The sequence below is a fragment of the Exophiala oligosperma genome, assembly GCF_000835515.1.
Source record: "Exophiala oligosperma strain CBS 72588 unplaced genomic scaffold supercont1.2, whole genome shotgun sequence".
NCBI lineage: Eukaryota > Fungi > Ascomycota > Eurotiomycetes > Chaetothyriales > Herpotrichiellaceae > Exophiala > Exophiala oligosperma.
The window spans coordinates 994,027-1,015,119 of NW_015622819.1; the positions used below are offsets into that span (position 1 = coordinate 994,027).

A 21,093-nucleotide genomic window follows, 5' to 3' on the forward strand; every position below is an offset into this window, starting at 1 on the left:
GAAACCGTCAGCCTTGTTCAGCCTTGTTCATCTCTAGCTGGATTGACAGCCCGATACTCTGTACATCCAGCCTCACAATCTAAATCTAAAAAGTCCAGGGGAAGTCATCTTACTAGCACATCTAGGTGAGCCTGTGTTTCATTGAGCAATACATTTAATACATGTTTCATAAATTTTTCTGGCTCCTAGAAATAATTCTCTGAAACTAGAATAACACATGTAAGGTTGTGGTAATCTGGAATTATCGATACCACAATCCGAGGTATGAAGCATCAAGAGAACCTCCGCAATTGTGCTCAAGATATCTCATACACAGGGTACCAAAATCACACTTTTCAGCTCAACCTCACCAGCCTTGCATCGTTGTCATGTCACCACCCAAGGCATCATTTCAAGCTTCAACGAGACGAGCATTGCTGCCTCATCTCTTTCGCTTTCTGCTCTTGTCTTCCTCCTCCATCGCTCCTCTACGATCTTCCTTCTTCGCCTTCTTCTCCATTTCATCCCAATCATCTCCTTCATCACTCAAGTCACTCTCGCCTTCTCCTTCGTCGTCGCTAGCAGAGGCATCTTCGTCAAACTCGCTATCCTCCTCACTTTCTGATTCACTTGCTGCAAGCTCGGAATCACTCATCTCGAAAGCACTCTCTTCTTCAGACTCTTCATCGTCTTCCGAATCGGTGTCCGTATTCAAGAAACTCCAACCACCGTCCTTGAAGAATTGATGTGGGTCCGTTGTCACCGTCTTCATGATAGTACCCCAGTTCAAGTTTAGAGGACCTTCAGTGAAAGCAATATCCACACTATCCAGCCATTCTCGTACTCGATCAAGGGACTCGACGGGAATGGTATTGATATGTGTTGGTTGGCGATGGTAGTCCTTGTAGACGAACACAAGATCAAAGTTCTTAAGACCGAACTATAGACATTATTAGCTTGTGCAAACCTGAGAGCGAGGAAAATAAAATACCTGAATTCTTTCGAGATGAGCAATCTCGATCTCATCAAGAGTAATCACAGTAAAAGGTGGTTCGGTCAGTTGGACGAGAGCATCCGTAGAAGGTGCCATGAGCACATTGCTGCGGAAGGGCACACCGTTGAAGCTCAACTCTCTGAACGGGATGTCGACGGCGATGTTGTATTCCCGTGCAGCATCAGAGATCTTCTCGGCGAAACCCTTGAACAATCTATCGAGTTCTGCTCGACGCCGTCTCTCTTCTTGTTCTTGTTCAAACTCTTCCTCATCACCGAAACGATGCTTGCGTTTGCGGTTTCCAGTCTCATCAAAAGCCATGTCGGTCGCTTCTCGGTAAAATTGGACGTCTTTGGTCTTGCGCTTGCCAATGATAATGGGATTCTTGAGATGAACGTGGATCAAGACAATCATCTCACCAACACAAGGCTGGAAGAACAAGTGCTTGACATTGGAGAAAACAACGTCAACATGATCGTTACGCAATGGTGACAGATATCGAAGACCATTCTGATGAATCTCCACCTCTCCGGGGACGCGCTTGCCATCTTGTGCAGGTCGAAGGTAGACATCGGTGAGCTTGATGGGTCGACGATTGCGGATTTCAATCAGCTTGTCTTGTTCGACGACATCTTCCATTTCCTTCTTCTCCTGTTCACGGCGTACGGCGGCCTTGCGGAGTTCGGTGATCTGGGTTGACACTTCTGATAAACGATCTTGATCCTTAGATCTGACCGTAAGTGATCGGATGAAATGTGCTTGAGGATCTTCAAATGGCTGATCATCCTTACGTCCCACACCCTGACCAGGAGACAGAAAGTTGAATCGGAGATGTGTATATTCACCTTCGTCGGATTTGCTGACGTTCTTGATGGTGTTGATGTGGAATGGCACAGGCCTGCCCATGATGGGAAGAATAACAGTCGATGCTTTATGGTCAACCCATACGATCATGTCCTTGACCCGAGGAGGAAGCTGGCCGTCTCGCTTGTACGACTCGAATTTCTTGAATTTCTTTTCGTTTTCTCCATTCATATCGCCGGTGGCTTCGGCATATTTGTCGAGGCCTTCTCTCTGTTTCTTCTGAGCAAGCTCCTTTTGATGTTCTCGTCGGCGAGACTCTTCTTCTTCTTTCGCATTGTCTTGTCGACTGGCACCACGTAGTCTGGATGATTTGATATTTGAAGCTGCGATAGCACTGGCGCCAGGCTTTTTGGTCTTTTCCTGCTTTGGCTTTACCTCTTCTTCATCGTCCTTGAAGTAGAATTCGATCGAGTCAAGATCCGTGGATGCCTCCTTAGTGAACACGACGGGCTCTCCTCGAGTAACACGAACGGTGTCGGTCAACACCAGAGTATAACTCACGCCCTTCTTGTCTTGTGGTTTGTCGTTGGTAAGATCAGAAAGACTTGTGGTGACGCTCACAGTCATGCCGTCCTTGAGTACCCGGGAATTCTTTCCATTGAGAATGAACTTCGGGTCACGCACTTCAATACCGATTGCTGCTCCGACATCTTTACCAAAATGCTTCTCGAGTTCTGGCTTTCTGGCTTTGATGACACCCAAAGCCTTGTTGTACACATCTTTCATGACGATTCCGTCTTTGATTTCCTTCATCGCAGCTTCGTGCGCGGAGAGAAGAATCTTGTAGTTCGCGGTCTGAGACTTGCTCGGGTCGATCAGGTATGTTCTGGCCACGATCGAGCAATATGTCTTGTATCGAAAACCCAGACCCGCCATGATACAGCCAGAATGTAGATTGTCGTCGTTCGGTTGAGCTGTCCATCTGAGATCATACTGTCCCCCGCTCTGAACGATCGGACCGTAGGCCCAATCCAATTGCTGGTTGTCGAAATCGCTTGGGATTTTTGAGATTCCCCTGAAGAACTTGGTGTCATCGATCTTCTTCGTCATCTTATCCACGAGAGCTCGATGACTAATTCTTTTTTCTTGGTCGAGGACCTCGGACATCTCATCGACCCAGTACTTGGAAATCATGGCGCTCGCTGCCTGCGCGGCAGTCCGCATCGCCCTCAGTTCAGTTTCATCCTTGACCGCGAAAGCGGTAGCTAGCGCAACAGAAATGTCGACCTCTTCAACCTCTTTCGAGATGTCGCCATACATTCTCATCCATTCGTCGACGAAGGGGCCGTGGGCTTCAGCCTTTTGAATGACACCGACCTTCTTGCCTGCACTCTTGATGACATCGATGCACTTCTCAAATGCCTTGGTGCGGGATTCGGGCTCTTTGGTATTGACCGTGAGAATCTCGAAGGGGATTTTGCCATTTTTAAGGTTCTGTAGATGCCGAGCTATCTAGAGTCAGTTACACCGTAGAGGGATGCCAGTGGGAAATAGCGCTCACCCTTCTTTTCCGTGGTGACGAGGTACATGACCGCAGAGGTGAAGACCATCAGCGTCGCAGGAAATTCATAGCCTAGAAGCCAAAACTGTGAATTTTGTCAGTCGCCGCCCACTTGACAAAGCCAATTTCCTGGCTGCCTACATGTAAGGCATTGCTCTTGGTGTAATTAGTGTCCTGATCAGCCTTTCCGGTCAAGACGACCATACTGTCTGCGCCACCAAAAGATCCATCTCCGGATCGCTTGTCGGCCTTCCAGGAGTTGTAGAGGGCAGTCAGGCGATCGAAAAAGGTGTTCGCATTGATGACGATGTCGCCCATGTTGGCTGCCTGCCTCTGTCGAGGCAAATCGCAGATGGAGCAAAAAGTCTACGTCAGTCGAAGGGTGTCGCAACGAGACAGATGTGGCAAGTTGGGAGAAGTAGGGAATGGACGTAGACGAGGAAAGTGAAAAACGAAGAAGGGGAGAAAAAGGGAGTCAATAAGAGAACAAGAGATGAAGGCGAGGGATGGAGGTTGATGTGAAAATGAGGTCAAGGTGGTTGCGCTGTGCCTACAAAAGATGGAGAGGCCGATGATTCTCAACTTGAAGCGCGACTTTGATCTCGGGCCTTGGCGCGTCACGGCGCGTCAACTGACTTCTCTATATTGGAACATTTGCACTTCAACAACTTTTCCGTAATGAATTCGTGTCCATCTCCAGGCATTCTGGGAATTACGGAACACAAATTCTACCATGTATGAATACGACCTTTGCTACCCTCTGGACATCTTTATCCTGACAGGCATCGAATACTCGGTCGACTCATATACGACGGTCGACTAAAACTCAGAGGTCGCGTCTATATCATATCCGATGACCTGAAGAAGCAGCATCAAATTCACCCATAACCATGTCAAGAATCGACGGGCATGTGCCACTGGTCTCCTACCCGGAAACCCTCAGGGAAAGGATCTGTCGGGTCTAGTACGACTTGCTTGAAACTTGTGATCCAACCCCGACCTTTGATGGTAGGCAAGATGGCCGTATACTCTCCAACTTTGGTCGTACCTCTGATACGGTTGATGAACTCTGTTCCGATGATGCTCTTGTGCCTGAAAATCTCGCCGACCGCGAGTTGACCTCGGGCGTGCAAGACGGCCATCCGAGCGCAAGTGCCGGTACCGCACGGGCACCGGTCGAATCTTCCAGGGGACACCACGACGGTGTTTACAGCCGTCTTGATGCCATCATCTGCGGCATTGTCAAATGGACCGCTCCAGACAAAATTGGTCACTCCTCGAATCGCAGGGTTCTCCGGGTGGACGGGGACGAATTGTCGTTGTACGGCTCTTTTGATCCTCTCGCCAACTTCCACGAGCGCGGCGGCGTCACGGTTGTTTCCGATGGTCAAACCGCACGACGCCGGGTCGACCAGGGCGTACATCATGCCTCCCCAGGCGATGTCGACCGAGACCGTGCCCAAACCGGGAACGTCGATGGCCTTGTCGAGAGCAAAGACAAAAGCCGGCACGTTGTCGAACTCGATAGACTTGCACTTGCCCGCCTCACACTCGGCCGTTATGCCCACCAACCCTGCAGCGGTGTCCAGGTTGAACTTGGTGACGGGCTCTTGCATGGTGATCATGCCCGTCTCCAACAGGACTGTCGCCGTACAGATGGTGTTTGACCCGGACATGGGGGCGTACTCGTCGCTTTCCATGATGATGAACCCGGCGTCCGCGCGTGGATCACACGGAGCCAAAACCAGATTGCAACACATGGACGATCGACCTCGGGGCTCATTGAGGAGCATTTTTCGAAGGCTGTCCTTTTTGGTCCAGAAGTACATCATCTTTTCGTACATCTGTGGGCTTTGTTAGATTGTTGCTCTCACTGAAGAACCGCCTGACCACAGGACCACGAACGTTTGAGAGAGGTACAGTAGGTCTCGCAGGCTATAGGTGAGGTAGGTAAATGACTTGCCGTTTTACAACCAGGTGCATCGAGCACTCCGCCTATGATCACGTCCCCAACCTCCCCTTCTGCATGGCACCCGACTACTGAGATAGTTCGCAACGACCTCATTGCTTGTGTCTGTTTCTGTATCTGTATCCACAAAACATTGAACAGCTTTCCCTCCCGTGACTATCTATTGACCATTCTGTAACACTGCCCTTCCGTCCATAGCGCCACATGTCATAGATGATAAATCGTGGATGGACTTCTCCGCATCATCAACGGTATGGCGATACTATTAGCGCGCAGATCTCCAAATCGTGGTGCCCTTGCATCTATATGGAGTATACACATCTGAAATGGGACTAATCGATGATCGAGTATGTTTTCTTTCCCAGTCATTGATATCAGGTGGCGAGACGATAGTGTGGTTGGAGAAGAGGTTTTGATTCATTGTACTACGCTAATTGTAGAGTGGACCGTTGAACCACAGAGGGGAGTAGGGAGGCATCTAGGATTACCGCTACCATCTATTATAATGTAGGACGCCCGAGGGCATCTCACGTCAACAATATATCATAGCCATCCTGTGTGATTCTGACCTCGTCTCCCGACAGACCGTACTTTCTGCGGACCAATTCGAAGATGATCAATCCTGCACTGGTTGACGGGACCTGTCTGATGGTGAACCACCAGAAACCTCTGAACAGCCACGTCTTCATCCCTCCGACCTGTCTGGCCTGCACGCGGGCCTGGGCCAAGGTCTCCTGGTACGCGTGGTAATACGCGCGCAGCATTCTCCCCCGGCTCCGTCCACTGGACTGGCGGTCGAGCTGAACGGCCTTCTTGTCCAGATCCTCAAGCCGTTCGTAGTGCAACGTCTGGAACGTCGACAATGGGTACAGAATGACCTGCTGGGCCACGGACGCTGTCATGCCGGCGAGCATGAGAAACCCCGGCTCCAGCGCATAATGAGGCCGGATCACCGCGGTGGGCTGACTCTCTGTCGCGGCCTTCCCACCTCGCTTGTGCGCGAGTTTATCTACGGCCACGTCGCCCAGCGATCCGTAGTGCCAGCGCACAAATCTGTAATAGCCCTGCGCCTTGACGTATTCAAATGTCGAGAAGAAGATGGCCGAGCCGAAGCTGTCTTTCAAGAACGACAACCCCCACCCCGCGAAGATCCCCCGAGCGCCTATCTCGTGCAGCTTGCCCTTGCCGTACTGCCACATTGTCTTGTTCTGGTATGCCTCTCCGCGCTGGTCGAAGCGGACCTGGAGTGCGTCCAGTGGCGCCGCGATCAAACTCTGTATGGTGCCCGCCGCGAACCCCGCCGCAAAGGTATGTGCCGGGGGAGGAGGTGGGAAGACCGTCTTCGAAGCATGGGAGGATGGTTCATATAGTCGACCCAGAACTTGTAGATAGGAAGTGTACAATGCCGCGCCGACAATGATGTTCGCGGCGAGAGGAGGGAAGAGTTGTTCCGGGATGAAGCGCCAGCCGTAGTTCTTGATGGCGTGGGCTAGCAAGCCCGGGGTCGTGGTTCGCCAGGAAAAGCGGCCGTTCTGTGTAGGTGGGAGGATAGATTTTGCGTAGGCCTGGCGGGACAAGCAGCGGGTGTCAGTAGCACGTTCCGTCTCGATAATGCCGGATAGCTGGTGTATGGGATATGTACCAAGTAGTCCACCCTCGTTCTGAAAAACGCCTTGACGGGTGCTCGAAAGTAAAAGGCTACCGCCTGCGCGGCGAAAGCGCGAGCGCCGGCTGCAGATGCACCGGTCGCAGCATTGCTCTTTCGATCTTTGTAAATTGGTGGGGAGTCAATGGGGATTACGGGCAGGACACCGTCGAAGTCGGAAGGATCATCGTCGAGTGACATTCTCTTAATAGCGGAGCCATGCTTAGCGACACATCCGCGGCGTGGACAGGACGCAGGGTAGTCATGCGTGAGAAGGCTAGATTTGTATCGATGAAGGTCGCCAGGTTAGTTCAACAGTCGATGCAGCCTTGTTTCTTGATAATCTGCAAGGCTGTGTCTTGGCAAACCAGCAACTTCATTCCATGGTTGGATATTCTTCAGTTTTGGATTGCTTCAAGCCGACCCCAGTGATTGGAATTGGTTGGTGTTTATCACAAGATCTCTAGGAAAAGTATGTTCAATATCTAATAGTATTCAATTGTAAAGCTCTAGCCAGCTGTAAAATGCCACTGAGGTAGGCACGCGCGTGTTTCTAACAAAAAGCAAAGCCTGTTCTTTGCTCATAATATTTGGTATCTCAAGCTCTCAAATCGCTAAAATTCATGGGGTAAAAAGTGATCATGTGCAGGGCAAAGTTCCTTACACTCGCATTTAAAAGGGGTGTCAATAAAACGACAGAGCAGCAAAAGTAAAGGTGCTTCATAGATCGATCTTTGTCTTCCAGTCGATCTTTTCCTTCTCAGCCCACTCGGTTAGGAACGCCATCCCGAATCTCGCAGCCTCAAGTGCCGTCGTATTCGCATCCATCGGTAGATAAAAACTTTTTGGCATTTTCAAAGGCGATGGCTTCTCCTGTAGTCTCAGGGTCGCATCCTTTGCCCTCAGGGCCCAGGTGTTCGGATACTCTCGTCTCAGCAGTTCAGGTGAAAGGTAGCGGAAACCGTCCAGCCAAGCAGTCTGAAGTTCACGGATGTTGTGGATCATATCGTCTCGAAACTGAGTGTACCGCTTCCTGTACTTCTCCACATCTTCGTTGGTTTTCGTGTTGCCGTCGCTACTCGGCGTTGGGGCTGAGTTGCAGTATTCGTCAGGCAATGGGTCTCGAGCTAGTTTATCTAGATCATGCTTCTGGATCTGCTGCCGACACACTGCACCAAGTTGCATAACCAAGCCGTGTAGGTGTGGGTATTTCCTTGACGCCCTGTATACAAAAATGTGGTAGGGCAGAATGGATCGCCAATCCGGGTCCGACCCTGGTCTGCTTTTACCGCGTGCGTAAGTGTTAATCATGAAACATAGTAAAGCTTCGACCACGAGAACCACTGCCTTTATGGACTGAGGAGATTTGGGATCTTCTTCAGACGATGAAAGCATAGAAGTGCCTTCATGCTTTAGACTTCGGCCCATAGTGAAATATGTATTGCTCACATTTGACCATTGTTGCCGTTCTTCTTCTCTTGTGCTCGAGGCATTTGGCTGTGGAGATGGTTTCGGGCCTGAGACAGGCGTTGATACGCGTCCCTTGTCCCCAGAGGGAGTCGGCACATCAAGACCGTCTGTCGATTCAACTCGTCTCATTGCAGACGACTTCAGATCCTTCTTAGGGGTAGAGAAGGCAGTTCTGGCTTGCGAAGTAAGTGGGGATCTGCCAGCAGGGGCCACCGGCGTAGATGGTCGCCTAACATCTTCAGCAGTCAAGTTTGCAGACTTCGTTTTTTTGATTGCAGGCCCGGGGCTATCTTGAGCTTTACGCTTCTTCTCAACTTTGACATCATCCACGACGGAAAGGTTAGATTTTACGTCAGGAGTCTGTCCTCCGTCGTTTTCTTCTTCCTTGATTGCTTCGCGCTTGGGTTTCGTCTCTCGTGTATCTAAGCGTTCTTGCTTAATCACTTCCTTCTTCGGACGAGCCGCAAACTTCAGAAGACCTTCGACTCTCTTCCGGTTCTTTTTGCCATATTTCAGAATAATAGTATGTCGCTGTCTGGGTCCAGGACTTGCCCGCGCTCCATTTTGCACAGGTGTCCCTGGTCTGATGCCGGACTTCGACAGGAGTTTCGAGCCAAGTAGATTTTTACTTGCGTTTGGAGTACCCGGAGCTGAACTCCGAGCCGAGTGCGTACTGTCTGAGCGGACTCGGCTACCAGTAGGGGCCAGTCTGGTCTTGTCGGGGAGCGGGTCATTGTCAAGACCGACTCCGGCAAGAATCGACCGAACAGAATCTGTACGTTGATGTGAACCATTCGCTGGGCTGCCAAGAAATTCAGAATTGGGTGAACTCGATAGTGCTTTCGTAAGAGTGGGTGGTAAAACCGGAGACAGGAGCTGGGGGAGTCCAGTCTCATTCTCTGGTGAGGGCAGGGTTGGTGACAACAGAGTCGGCATGGCCATGATGGGCTGTGCAGGTTCAGATTTTGGCGGAGCCCTAACAGATTTGGACGCTTCGAAATGTGGTGATAGTTTACGTTTCTTCACTGGACTTGGACTGTCTTCTGGCTGGCTTCTTAGAGGGCTTCGAGATGGGCCGGGAACTTTCAGCGGGACCACTTTTGACTTCGGATCTGGTGGCTCTATGTCTGTTTTCCGTGGAACAACACCCCTTTCCTTGCTGGTCTGCTCTGATTTCGCCTTCTCTTGCACCTTAGCCTCCGATCTGCCTGATGACTCGGGTTCCTTTGTAGACTGCGACGGCTGTGGCCGGGTTTGTAGCGTAGAAGGGCTCTTGCCCTTGGTCTTGTAATCTTTCAGGCTGATCTTCTTACGATGTCCAGGCTCTCCAGGTGTATTGCAGCCGCTTGCGGGCACAGTTCGGGGAGAGACCTCGTCTTCAATGGGATTTCCTTGATCATCTGCCCACCCACCTTCCACTTTCAAGAGCGACTCGTGGTCGCCCTGGTGCGCAAAAAAACTCAAGTACTGCAGTTGTTCTTCGTGGCGCTCGAAAGGTGTGCCTTCATACCAGGTGTTTATGAAGCGTGAGCTGTGTCGGTATGGCACCCCGGAGGGAACAGAGAGGAGATATGGCTGTCTTGGAAGGATGGATTCTTGGAGATAGTGAATGCGCTGATCTAGTTGCGCGATGTTCTTGGGGTTATACTGCTGGTGTCTGTATATATGATGTGTGTTCTGAGACTCCTTCGTACCCTGGGACATTTTGTCGCAAACTGTCATGGTCTTTCCATCACCGTGATTGACTCGGGTCTGCCAGAGTGACCAGCATTAAGAGACAAAGCCGGACACATTGAAGCTGCAGACAATAAAAGAGCTTGAGTATGTATTTTCCTAGACTCTTGCGGTCCAGATAGCGAGTGAGACCGCGGAGGATGAGTCGCCGTGGAGAATGCGGGCGCTTCCGGGGAATCGAGGAGAAGGAGTCGGTGCGGCAAGGTTGACCTAGGTCGGTAGGGGCGTTTCTTGATGCTCAGGTACGCGTCGTTATCGGAGGTTCTGTGCTGATGTTTTGGATGCACAATCTTGCCAAAGAACAATGAGATGCTCAAGACCGTCACGGGACAAAGATCGGCGCGGAGAGGCTAAGCAAGTGGTGAGGCTAGTGAGGCTAGGTAGGATCGCGGGATGAATCGCCGATTGGGCGAATCGAACAATGCGGTAGATCAAACGAAACGGTCTGTTGTATGCTAGATTCTGAGGCAAGGATATTCGACTGCGTGGCTTTATGCTAAGACAGTACTCGTGTCCAGTGAAGAAGGTAGCAAAGCAAAGATAGGTGGAGAGTGGGGTGAGAAGCGCGGCCAGGAAGCACATGAGTCAAGTTCTAGTTACTGTAAGTAACTTATCGCTCCAGATGCCGAATATCACCGGCCCCCATCATTCCATGCACCAATGGTCTCATAGTGACTTGTTCATACGAAGACCGATATTCCTAATCCAGATTGTCTATGAGGGATGTGAATCAGGAATACCTGTCCTTCTGTAATCCCTTGAAATGCTAGGTTAAAATCCTGGTACATATACATTAACTCCACTGTCGTCAGGTTCAACCTGATGCCCATACTGGCCCTCCAAACACAATCACCAACATGGTACCTTGCGGATACCAATGGGACTGATCCTTTTTCAGATGTGGCCCCAGAAACGCCTGCCTCGCTGCCGTTCAAGTCTATATGACAGATAGGCCGCTGTCATGATCCAATATAAATGCATTCCAACTTAATCTTCGTTTTGTCCAACTTTGTTGTACTGGCCCCGGGAACTACTATCTTGTCGTGACCTCGATACCATCCTCCCAATCCAGTTGCCGAAGCCTTGGGAGCTATCACTTCGACCTCGCGGTTTGCCGTTGCCGTCTAGCTGGACATCGGGTGGATCGATATCAAGGCCGGGAATGGCGTCGCCGGCTGCAAACATTCCAGGTTGGCTGGCTCCTTGTCTGATGTCGATCGAGGATGGAGACCCAACACCCATTAGGGAGCCTTGTTCTGCGTGTGATGCTGGTGTGGGCATTGCAGTTGTGGCATCCCCAAAGAGTGCATTCATGTCTTCGAGACGAACGTTTGCGGTCTCGGGATAGACGAAATATACTGGACAACGTAAGTCTCATCGTCCGTTTGAACACAGGGCCTATACTTACCAAGAACAAAACTTACGGCGCAAAAGAACGCATGTACAAGATACAAGCGCCATTTGATAGCACCTTGTAGTACAGGCGTGAGTTCTCCCACCAAGAAGTTGAAGGCCCAATTACTGGCCGTGCTCAAACTAGCACCCTTGGCTCGAATGTTCAAAGGCAAGATTTCCGGTGGGTACAGCCACGGAATAGGACCCCAACTCGCGCCGAAAGAAGCGTTGTATACCATGACGAAAATGACCACTAGGGCAGGGGTGTACTTGATGTCGATGAAGATAAAGTACGAGATCAGTGATAGCGAGATGATCATAGCCACTGCTCCGGAAAGGAGAATAGGTCGTCGTCCCCACCTGTCCACCAGATACCAAGGTGGGATAGTCGAAGCTAGGTATGAGATGGCATTGATGCCTGTCATGAGAATTGCATCTCGTCCAACCCACCCAGCTGATTCAAAGACGAGTGGCGCATAGTAGGAAATGACATTGATGCCGTTGAGTTGGGCAAACGCCTGAGCGGACATGGCGATGAAGACGCGTTTGCTGTATCGTTTGAACATATCAGCGTATGACCGTTCTCCTTCCTGGCGTTGTATCAACACATTCATCTTGATCTCTCGGTATTCCTGTCGCGCCTTCGGATTGTGGATGTCACCCTTCCCATAAAGATTAGCGATCACAATAATTCCTTCTTCATCATGATCATTGTCCAGAAGCCATCTGATACCACTATGTCAGCCTCCAGCCAGCTCCAAATTCGTTTTCTTGTTCCCTTACCTTGGAGATTCACAAATGATCAAACTGCCAAAACCTAGCAGAGCTCCCATAACGCATTGCATAAGAAGAGGCGTTCGCCATGAGTTGTCGTTCTCAATGTAACTGCAGAAATAGTCCACCCAAACACTGGCAGCGTAACCAGTAATATTGCCCGTGAATTCTATACACGCCAACTTGCCGCGATTGTGCGGAGGACTGATTTCAGACTGATAGACAGGAACGATTGTGGAGAGCGCTCCGACACCAAGACCGGCGATAAATCTCCCAACCATCATCATGGGCATACCATTTGCAAAGGTCTGGAGCATGCCTCCAACGAAGAAAACCATGGAGCCGTAGAGGATGGTGCGGCGGCGTCCAATGATGTCTCCCACTCTACCAACACATAATGATGCGATCAGAGCCCCGATCTCGAGGATTGCAACCATAGTCCCAACTTCAGCTGGACCTGGCTGGTTGAAATAGTCTCTAAAGAAAGGACCACTTCTGTCCATCAGCGATAGGAAGAGCATCAGGGGCAAGGAACATACGTGATAATACCAGACATAACGCCTTGATCATATCCGAAAAGGAAAACTCCCAGAGACACAAATACACTCGTAAAATATCTGTGTCAGTCACGTCAGCCACCACGATATACATGCCCATAAATACTTGGATTTAGACGTACAAAAGAGGTTTGCCAACGAGTCCCTTGACCCGGGCTGATTGAGGGTCGTTCGGTGCCATGATGAGCGCTAGCAATCTTTCTGCCTTGGATATCTGCCTCGGTGGAGGCTCCGGAACGAAGATAGCTTCTTTATCTATCCGCAGAGGACTTGAACTCCCCTCGAGATGATGTTGCTTTTTGAAACCGACTTTCTTCTTCCGCCCTCCACCGTGACCGGAGCCCTTGAGCCTCTGACCTTCTCTGGTAAGAGGATCAAGCTCGATCCGATACGGATCCTCGTCGTTGGCAAGCTGTTCTGCGAGATCTCCTGTGTCACTCCAGAGAGAGAAGTCGTCAGATTCCGTAGCCGAAGACAATGACGGTCGCCGAGAGCTCTCGTGTTTCTCGTTTTCTTCTTGAGCTGGCAACGCGGCAATCTGGCTACCAAGCTCAGCTCGTGAACGGGACGAGTGCGATCGGTGGTGGAGGAATGAGTCGGGGTAGCGGGGAGGAGAAGGAATGTTGGCGGCGTGAAAAAGGGCAGTCGAATGTCGACTAACCCTGCAACTGAAGGTTGTTCAGGTAGGAAGAGTGATCAAGACCCTCGTGCTCAAGATGAGAGATCTGAGGTGTCGGTTAGGTGGGTCGGCTACGCAGGAAAAGGTCACCCAAGGGAACGGAGGGCGTGAATCGTGAGAATCGGGGATCAACGATGAAATGTTCGGTCAATGGCGAGTGCATGAGGACAGCCGGCGGTGCGAGTAGGTCGCGTCGAAAAGCGGAGTACCGAGTGAGAGGTCACGTCAATAAGATATTGCGAACGAAGATGCTGAGTATATTGAGTCAAGTGATAGAAGCTGTTTTCTGTAGACAGTGCGAGCACAGGGGAATCTGAAATGTGACAGTCTTGGACAGCTGGCTATCTCTTCAGCAGTACGGAGAAGGTCAGGGCGAAATGCCTGATGACGGAGTGCAAGATTGGGATCTGTTCTTTTTGTGCTTGTCGGGTACAGGGGCAGGCCCAAGGGCAAAGCACAGGCAAGATGGGGTCTTTGGGGTAGATTAAGTGGCCAGTTTCTGGGGACATTGGCCCCTAAAGAGCCCGTCGACTGGGCTGAAGTTAGGGACGCGTACCGCCTATGGGGCTCCTAAGAGAATTGACCCGACTTCATGCCGTCTATCCATGGCGGTGGCCTACTCCGTTACCTAAACAGCCTATTTACTTGCCTCCTATAGGTACATTTTGGAGGCATCAACCGCAAGGATCACGCCAAGCCCCTCCGCCGGCATCAATTTTTCCACCTCTCTAGAAGATTTTTTTGATACGTTGAAGTTTTATTAGGTAGGCTCAGATGACCAGAAAAACGACGGCTTTAATTGTGGCAGTCGACTCAGACCAAGGTCAGCTTTCGTCCTGCCGAGCATGTCCACCTGATCCTGCGCACAATTGCCTAGTGTCAGACGATCATTCAATCTATCGGGCAGCATACTCAGCCTGACTACTAGCGCTTCGGGTCTTGGTCATGTTCTAGGACGATACACACGATCCGACTGTGTCCAGCGACAAGCAGGACACTCGCAACATAGCCTTTTCGATGTCCGAGATCTGTGTGATTCCTGGCGGCTCCGCCTTTTCCGACTTTCGTCGCCAGGCTCTGGCCGCACAGATTGGGGTGAAAGATGTTCAAGGACAATACGTTCACTATGTTGAACTGGTCAACGACCTTGACTCAGAGCACCGTACCCTATTAGAAAAGCTACTGACCAACGTCCTCCAAAACAATGGCCTCGAAAGACATGATGGCTTATCCCAAACCTTTTATGTCTTGCCTAGACCAGGCACTATTTCACCTTGGAGTACAAAGGCAACCAGTATTGCCCATGTTTGTGGGCTACGACATAGCGTTCGTAGGATCGAGCGCGGCATCAAACTCATCATCAATTTAGAAGATGACAAGACGTTGGATGTGGCCGCCTTGAATATTCTTCACGACCGAATGACTGAAACAATCTCTGAAGGTGAGCCAGATCTCGACATGCTTTTCCTACACCAGGAAGCCGGTACGTTGGGAACATACGACCTCTACAAGGATGGCAAATCACCTACGGAGGTCCTGGAACAACTGAATAAGGATCTTGGCCTGGCTTTGGACCCTTCAGAAATACATTATCTCGCCGAGGCATATGCCAAAGATGGGTCTGTTCCGCGAAATCCGACAGACGTCGAACTTTTCATGTTTGCTCAAGTTAATTCGGAACACTGTCGACACAAGATATTCAATGCAACATGGGTCATCGACGGTCAAACCAAGTTCAATACACTCTTTGGCATGATCCGGAACACCCATAAGGTGACCAGTGAGGGAACCATCAGCGCGTACAGTGACAATGCAGCGGTGCTACAAGGCAGCCAAGGAAGTCAATGGGCTCCGGATGATGTTAACGGGCAGTGGAAAGCTATCAAGGAAAGAGTTGATTTCCTGGCCAAGGTTGAGACCCATAACCATCCTACCGCTGTCTCGCCCTTTCCAGGTGCAGCGACAGGTTCTGGTGGCGAAATTCGGGATGAGGGTGCAACTGGACGTGGCTCAAAACCCAAAGCCGGCCTCACAGGATTTACCGTCTCTGATCTACTGATCCCAGGCCATCACCAACCATGGGAGCTTGACTACGGTAAGCCTCATCACATAGCTACCAGCTTGGACATTATGCTTGAAGGACCTATTGGTGCAGCAGCTTTCAACAATGAGTTTGGCCGACCTGCAACTACTGGTTATTTCAGAACTTTACTCACAGAGATGAAAACTGGCAAGGAGTCTTCTGAAATCAGAGGTTATCATAAACCCGTCATGATTGCTGGTGGCGTGGGCACTGTCCGACCTGAACTTGCCCTGAAGAATCCTGATCTTGTCAAGGAGGGTGCAAGGCTGATCGCACTGGGCGGTCCGGCAATGCTTGTAGGTCTAGGTGGTGGTGCAGCATCTAGCATGGGCTCTGGTGAGGGATCTGCGGATCTGGACTTTGCCAGTGTCCAACGAGGAAATCCAGAGATGCAGAGACGAGCACAAGAGGTCATCAACGCTTGTGCAGCCCTTGGCCCGGAAAGGAACCCAATCCTTTTCATCCACGACGTTGGTGCTGGTGGACTTTCCAACGCTCTGCCAGAGTTGGCAAAGGATTCGGGACTTGGTGCGCAGTTCGAACTTCGTGAAGTCGACTGCGCGGACAATAGCATGAGCCCTCTTCAGATCTGGTGTTGTGAGGCTCAAGAGCGATATGTCCTAGCCGTCAATCCGGATGACATGAACAAATTCAGATCGATCGCAAACCGAGAACGATCGACGATATCTGTCGTAGGCCATGCCACCAACGAGCAGGCACTGAAGCTCACCGACCGCAACAACCCTTCAAATCATGGTCACCAGGATCCTATCGATCTGCCAATGGATGTACTCTTTGGCAAGCCCCCCAAGATGACCCGCACAGTGACATCTAGAAAGGTCGACCTACCAGCATTCGATACCAGCCTGAGCATGTATGTTCCGCAAGCATCTACCCACGGGTTACTCGAAGAAGCCATCGACCGCGTGCTGCAAATGCCCGCTGTCGGCTCAAAGTCTTTTCTCATCACCATCGGCGATCGTACTGTCGGTGGCTTGACCGCTAGAGACCAAATGGTCGGCCCCTGGCAAATTCCCGTGGCGGACGTCTCCGTGACGGCCACCTCACTTACATCTGACATCAAGACTGGCGAGGCCATGGCAATGGGCGAACGACCGACACTCGCCCTCATCTCCTCTACTGCGTCGGCCCGCATGGCTGTCGCTGAGTCCCTGATGAACCTGACGGCGGCAGATCTACCCGATCGCCTGCATCAAGTCAAACTCTCCGCAAACTGGATGTCGGCAGCCTCGCATCCTGGCGAAGGTGCAGCGATCTACGAAGCCGTGGAGACATTGGGCATGGACCTGTGCCCACAGCTCGGCATCGCCATTCCCGTCGGCAAAGACTCTATGTCCATGAAGATGAAATGGCAAGACAAGGACACCAACGAGGCCAAAGAAGTCACTGCCCCGCTGACTGTCGTGATATCCGCATTCGCACCGGTCCTCGACATCAAGAAGACATGGACGCCACAACTGAAGCGGTACAACGAAGTCGGCGAGTCGACGCTCTTCTTCGTCGACCTGGGTCTCGCACACCGTGCCATGGGCGGTTCCATCCTGGCCCAATCCTTCAAGCAGATCGGAGATGAATCTCCCGACATCCGCTCCGTCAACCTCTTCAAGGACTTCTTCGACGCGACTCAGCAGCTCCACGAACAAGACCTGGTACTGGCCTATCACGACCGCAGCGACGGCGGTCTCTTCACCACCCTCGCAGAAATGTCGTTCGCCGGTCGCTGCGGCATCGAACTCATGATCAACGACATCTGCCCCACGCCAAACACGCCGGACGTCGTCTCGTGCCTGTTCAACGAAGAACTCGGCGCCGTCTTCCAAGTCCGCAAGGCCGACGAGAACAAGTTCAAAGCATGCTTCGCCACCTGCGGCCCTCCTCCAGGACTGATCCACAAGATCGGCCGCGTCTCCACGAAGTCGAGTTCCCAAAACATGGCAATCTACCACGGCGGCAAGCTGATCTACCGCGGCGCCCGAGCAGAACTGCAACAAAAGTGGTCAAACACCTCCTACTGGATGCAAAGACTTCGAGACAACCCGGGGTGCGCGGACGCCGAGTACGCCAACATCGGCAACGACTCCGACCCCGGTCTATCGTACAACCTGACCTACAACCCCAAGGAGAACATCAACAGCTACAAGACGAGCCTGCTCAGCATCGTCCGCCCCACCACGCGGCCGCGCGTCGCCATCCTGCGCGACCAGGGGACCAACGGCCACGCCGAGATGGCCTTTGCCTTTGACGCCGCCGGCTTCACGGCGGTGGACGTGCACATGAGCGACATCCTCGACCCCAAATCCCACCAGACGCACCTGGGCCTGGAGCACGACCTCGGCGGCTTCACGGGCCTCGCGCTCGCCGGCGGGTTCAGCTTCGGCGACTGCCTGGGCGCCGGCCAGGGCTGGGCCAAGAGCATCCTCTTCCACCCGGACGCGCGGCGCAAGTTCCGGGCCTTTTTCGAGCGCCGCGACACCTTCACCCTGGGCGTGTGCAACGGGTGCCAGGTCCTGAGCAAGCTCAAGGAGCTCATCCCCGGCGCCCGCCACTGGCCCAGCTTCGAGCGCAACGAGTCCGAGCAGTACGAGGCCCGCGTGTGCATGGTGCGCATCGTCGCCGACGACGGCGGCCTCCCGCCGAGCGTCTTCTTCCACGGCATGGCCGGCTCGAGCCTGCCCATCGCCGTCGCCCACGGCGAGGGGCGGGCCTGCTTCGCCGACGCGGACAACGGCAACAGGGCCCTCGACGCGCAGCTGGCGTCCGAATTCGCGGCGTCGCACCTCGCGCCCATCCGCTACGTCGACAACCGGTCCCTCGAGCCCACCACCGCGTACCCCGCCAACCCGAACGGGAGCCCCTCGGGCATCGCGGGCGTCCGGAGCGAGGACGGCCGCGTCCTGGCCTTGATGCCGCACCCCGAACGGACCATCCTGCAGGGCGTCGGCAGCTACATCCCCGACGGCAAGAGCACCGAATGGGGCGAGTACGGTCCCTGGGCCAGACTCTTCCAGAGTGCGAGAAGATGGGTAGGGTGAGAGTAGAGAGGGTTTGGGAAGAAGGAATTCCCAGGTCTTGTTTTTCAGTTCCATCATTTGTTCCGGTTACTTTGATGATGGTTTTTGTGCGCCCGTGCTGCCTGTCGAGGGGTCAGTTCTTTTGAAATTCTAGATCAAATCAAATTGATAGCAAAAGATAATAGAGGTATTGAGCCACGAGGCTGATGAGTTTACGGACGTGGCATTTAATAAAAGGAAAATCTGCTCAAGAAAGTTTTTGCATCTTTTTATTTCCTGTGCTATACAATGCTGCTTCCTTGCACATTACTTTTCATGCATTAATAGTGAGTATGCAGTAATTACACAAATACAAAGCAAAACCCGACTCCGTGGATGCGCTGTTGGACTTGAACCCGAAGTCGAGCAGGCTTCCAATCTTTGCTGACGCCAATACTTGTACACCCTTCCCGGTCGCATTCGTCTCCACCCCGTCTCTCTTCGTCGCCGTACCTCGTCTAATGATCCAGGCTGTCTTCTGTCCAGATGATTCTAAAATGGGCCCTATCCCAAATCTATTCACAGCCAGAATCCATGCAAGCGGATTCCGAACGATCCGAAAAGACAGAGCCCAGCTGTTGCCGGACCACTTCTTCGCTGATTCGTCTTTCTAAAGCATGTTGATCTTGTTTAGCGCTTTTCAATAAAGCAAGCATATCGTCGCGGAAGCGGTCGTCCACATCAGCTTCCTAAGCCTTTCGTGATCTGGTGGTAGGTCCGCTAGATCGTCCAGTCGTGACAGCACCGTTGCTGCTGTTCTTCTTCTCTTCCTCCTGGAGCTTGTGTGGATCTGGAAGAGGCAAGTCTTTCATGGCAATGAGAGCTTCCTTTCCGGTATTTCTCCTAGGTCTTCCGGAAACGGTTTGCTTTCGGTAGGTTGCGAAGTAGAAGGAGATGAAGAGGAGCAAGTAAGAGCTGAGAATAGCCATGCCAGCGAAGGCGGCAAACTCTTCTCCGGCGCAAGTACCATAGTTTGGAGCCCATGGGAAATAGCTGTTAGCGAAATAGGTGTAGGAGGCAAAGTAGACGAAGAACAGGTCGATGACGAATTGAATGATTTGGAGCATGGTGATGTACTTCTTCCACCAGATGCGAATACCACGGGCGGATTGGAAGTAATACCTGACTCGTGTTAGCCATTTCTCTCGGGAGGGAAGACCGATTAATGCCTACCAATACATGACCACGTGGACGGTCAAATTGAGGGTGATGGGCACCCAGGAGACTGAAGTGTTGCCAAGAAGCTGAGTGAAGCAAAGGAGGGCAGTAGCGCCATGGTGATAGGTATGTAGGAATGTGAGGGGCTTCTTCTTGAGGACCAGGAATACAGTATCGATGAGTTCGAGATATTTGGTAAGGTAATTCATCTGCGCATGTCAGTTTTGTGTGTCATGGGGCGCGCCGCTGAGAGCACAAACTTACGTAGTAGAGCATGACCAAGCGATCGGTCCAACCACCGTCGTAGCTGCAGATTGCATGAAAGATGCCGTTGCGCACCACGGTGGAGAGAAGCTGCTCAATGAAGAGTGCCAAAAGTCCACCGCTGATGACGGTCAGGTAGAAGTTGTGAACCATGAAGGGTCCATTAAGGACGAACGGTTTGCGGTGCTTCATAAGTTCTCGCCCGCCGAAAATTATAACATAGTATGAACCCAATGCGATCACCGTCTCTTGCCAGGTCGACATGGGAGTCTTTCCCTGTTCGAATCTGAACTCGGACGGGGAATAGCCAAAGATGGCTTGGTAGCCTTTGGCGAAAATAGGCCATAGCTCGATGCCGAAAGGACGATCGAGGGTAGGCAGAGGAAGAGACTTGATGGTGTCCATTCTGAAGGCACGCGAGGAGGACAGAAGGGAGAAAAAAACAAAAGAGCTTCTATGCGCGAACCAGGCGAGCGCAGAAAGGAGCGACAGAAGGTGACAAAGAAGCCGGGATGGCGAGTAGAGGAAGAAGAAGAAAACAAAAGTCTCGAAGCTGAGTCGAGGGTCAATAAAAAGGTCGAAGGGGGAAAGGAAGTGAAGAGGGTGTGTGTCTAATAAAGCCGCACGGTAAACGGAGATGGATGGAGCGGGATGAAGTCAGAAAACGCGGTTGAACGATTGTTGAATTTCTCAATGCCATTTTCGGTGATCAGGGGGAAAGCGCCAACTACTACGACATTTGCCAAGTCTCCAGTATAGCCGCGGCTTCCCATTGGCACTTTTGCTTCCCTCAATCTCCGAGTAGGCAATGTATTTATTGTAACCAGGGATTGTACAGCGACATCCGCGCGTATATCGTATTTCTTACGAGGAACACGAGAAGCGCGCTCTTGAACAGGATGAGACTCGAGACACCACATATATCTACTGTCGGTAAGGATAAGGAGCGTTGTACA

General features: G+C 51.8%; 7 protein-coding genes across 7 annotated transcripts; 1 reads left to right on the forward strand and 6 right to left on the reverse strand.

Annotated features, from left to right (window-relative positions):
- Positions 1-153: 153 nt before the first annotated feature.
- On the reverse strand, positions 154-3,887 carry PV06_01827 (uncharacterized protein). Its single transcript, XM_016402459.1, has 4 exons — positions 3,480-3,887; positions 3,339-3,423; positions 971-3,285; positions 154-919 (listed from the first exon to the last, which is right to left on the reverse strand). Exons 1-4 carry the CDS (start codon positions 3,654-3,656, stop codon positions 422-424), a joined length of 3,075 nt encoding a protein of 1,024 aa, XP_016266356.1. The 5' UTR covers positions 3,657-3,887; the 3' UTR covers positions 154-421.
- Positions 3,888-4,231: 344 nt separating this feature from the next.
- PV06_01828 (uncharacterized protein) lies at positions 4,232-5,182 on the reverse strand (the record flags this gene model as incomplete). Its single annotated transcript, XM_016402460.1, has 1 exon — positions 4,232-5,182. The coding sequence occupies one exon, from the start codon at positions 5,180-5,182 to the stop codon at positions 4,232-4,234; it is 951 nt and encodes a 316-aa protein (XP_016266357.1).
- A 520-nt stretch (positions 5,183-5,702) lies between these two features.
- Positions 5,703-7,233, reverse strand: PV06_01829 (uncharacterized protein). The gene is made up of 2 exons (XM_016402461.1): positions 6,950-7,233; positions 5,703-6,872 (listed from the first exon to the last, which is right to left on the reverse strand). The coding sequence occupies exons 1-2, from the start codon at positions 7,151-7,153 to the stop codon at positions 5,835-5,837; spliced, it is 1,242 nt and encodes a 413-aa protein (XP_016266358.1). The 5' UTR covers positions 7,154-7,233; the 3' UTR covers positions 5,703-5,834.
- A 196-nt stretch (positions 7,234-7,429) lies between these two features.
- PV06_01830 (uncharacterized protein) lies at positions 7,430-10,683 on the reverse strand. Its single transcript, XM_016402462.1, has one exon. It carries the CDS (start codon positions 10,142-10,144, stop codon positions 7,673-7,675), a length of 2,472 nt encoding a protein of 823 aa, XP_016266359.1. The 5' UTR covers positions 10,145-10,683; the 3' UTR covers positions 7,430-7,672.
- A 138-nt stretch (positions 10,684-10,821) lies between these two features.
- PV06_01831 (uncharacterized protein) lies at positions 10,822-13,921 on the reverse strand. Its single transcript, XM_016402463.1, has 5 exons — positions 13,005-13,921; positions 12,865-12,942; positions 12,335-12,817; positions 11,565-12,277; positions 10,822-11,514 (listed from the first exon to the last, which is right to left on the reverse strand). Exons 1-5 carry the CDS (start codon positions 13,061-13,063, stop codon positions 11,144-11,146), a joined length of 1,704 nt encoding a protein of 567 aa, XP_016266360.1. The 5' UTR covers positions 13,064-13,921; the 3' UTR covers positions 10,822-11,143.
- A 411-nt stretch (positions 13,922-14,332) lies between these two features.
- On the forward strand, positions 14,333-18,913 carry PV06_01832 (phosphoribosylformylglycinamidine synthase). The gene has a single exon (XM_016402464.1). It carries the CDS (start codon positions 14,579-14,581, stop codon positions 18,695-18,697), a length of 4,119 nt encoding a protein of 1,372 aa, XP_016266361.1. The 5' UTR covers positions 14,333-14,578; the 3' UTR covers positions 18,698-18,913.
- Positions 18,914-18,919: 6 nt separating this feature from the next.
- PV06_01833 (uncharacterized protein) lies at positions 18,920-20,794 on the reverse strand. Its single transcript, XM_016402465.1, has 3 exons — positions 20,138-20,794; positions 19,889-20,082; positions 18,920-19,837 (listed from the first exon to the last, which is right to left on the reverse strand). Exons 1-3 carry the CDS (start codon positions 20,540-20,542, stop codon positions 19,405-19,407), a joined length of 1,032 nt encoding a protein of 343 aa, XP_016266362.1. The 5' UTR covers positions 20,543-20,794; the 3' UTR covers positions 18,920-19,404.
- Positions 20,795-21,093: the final 299 nt, after the last annotated feature.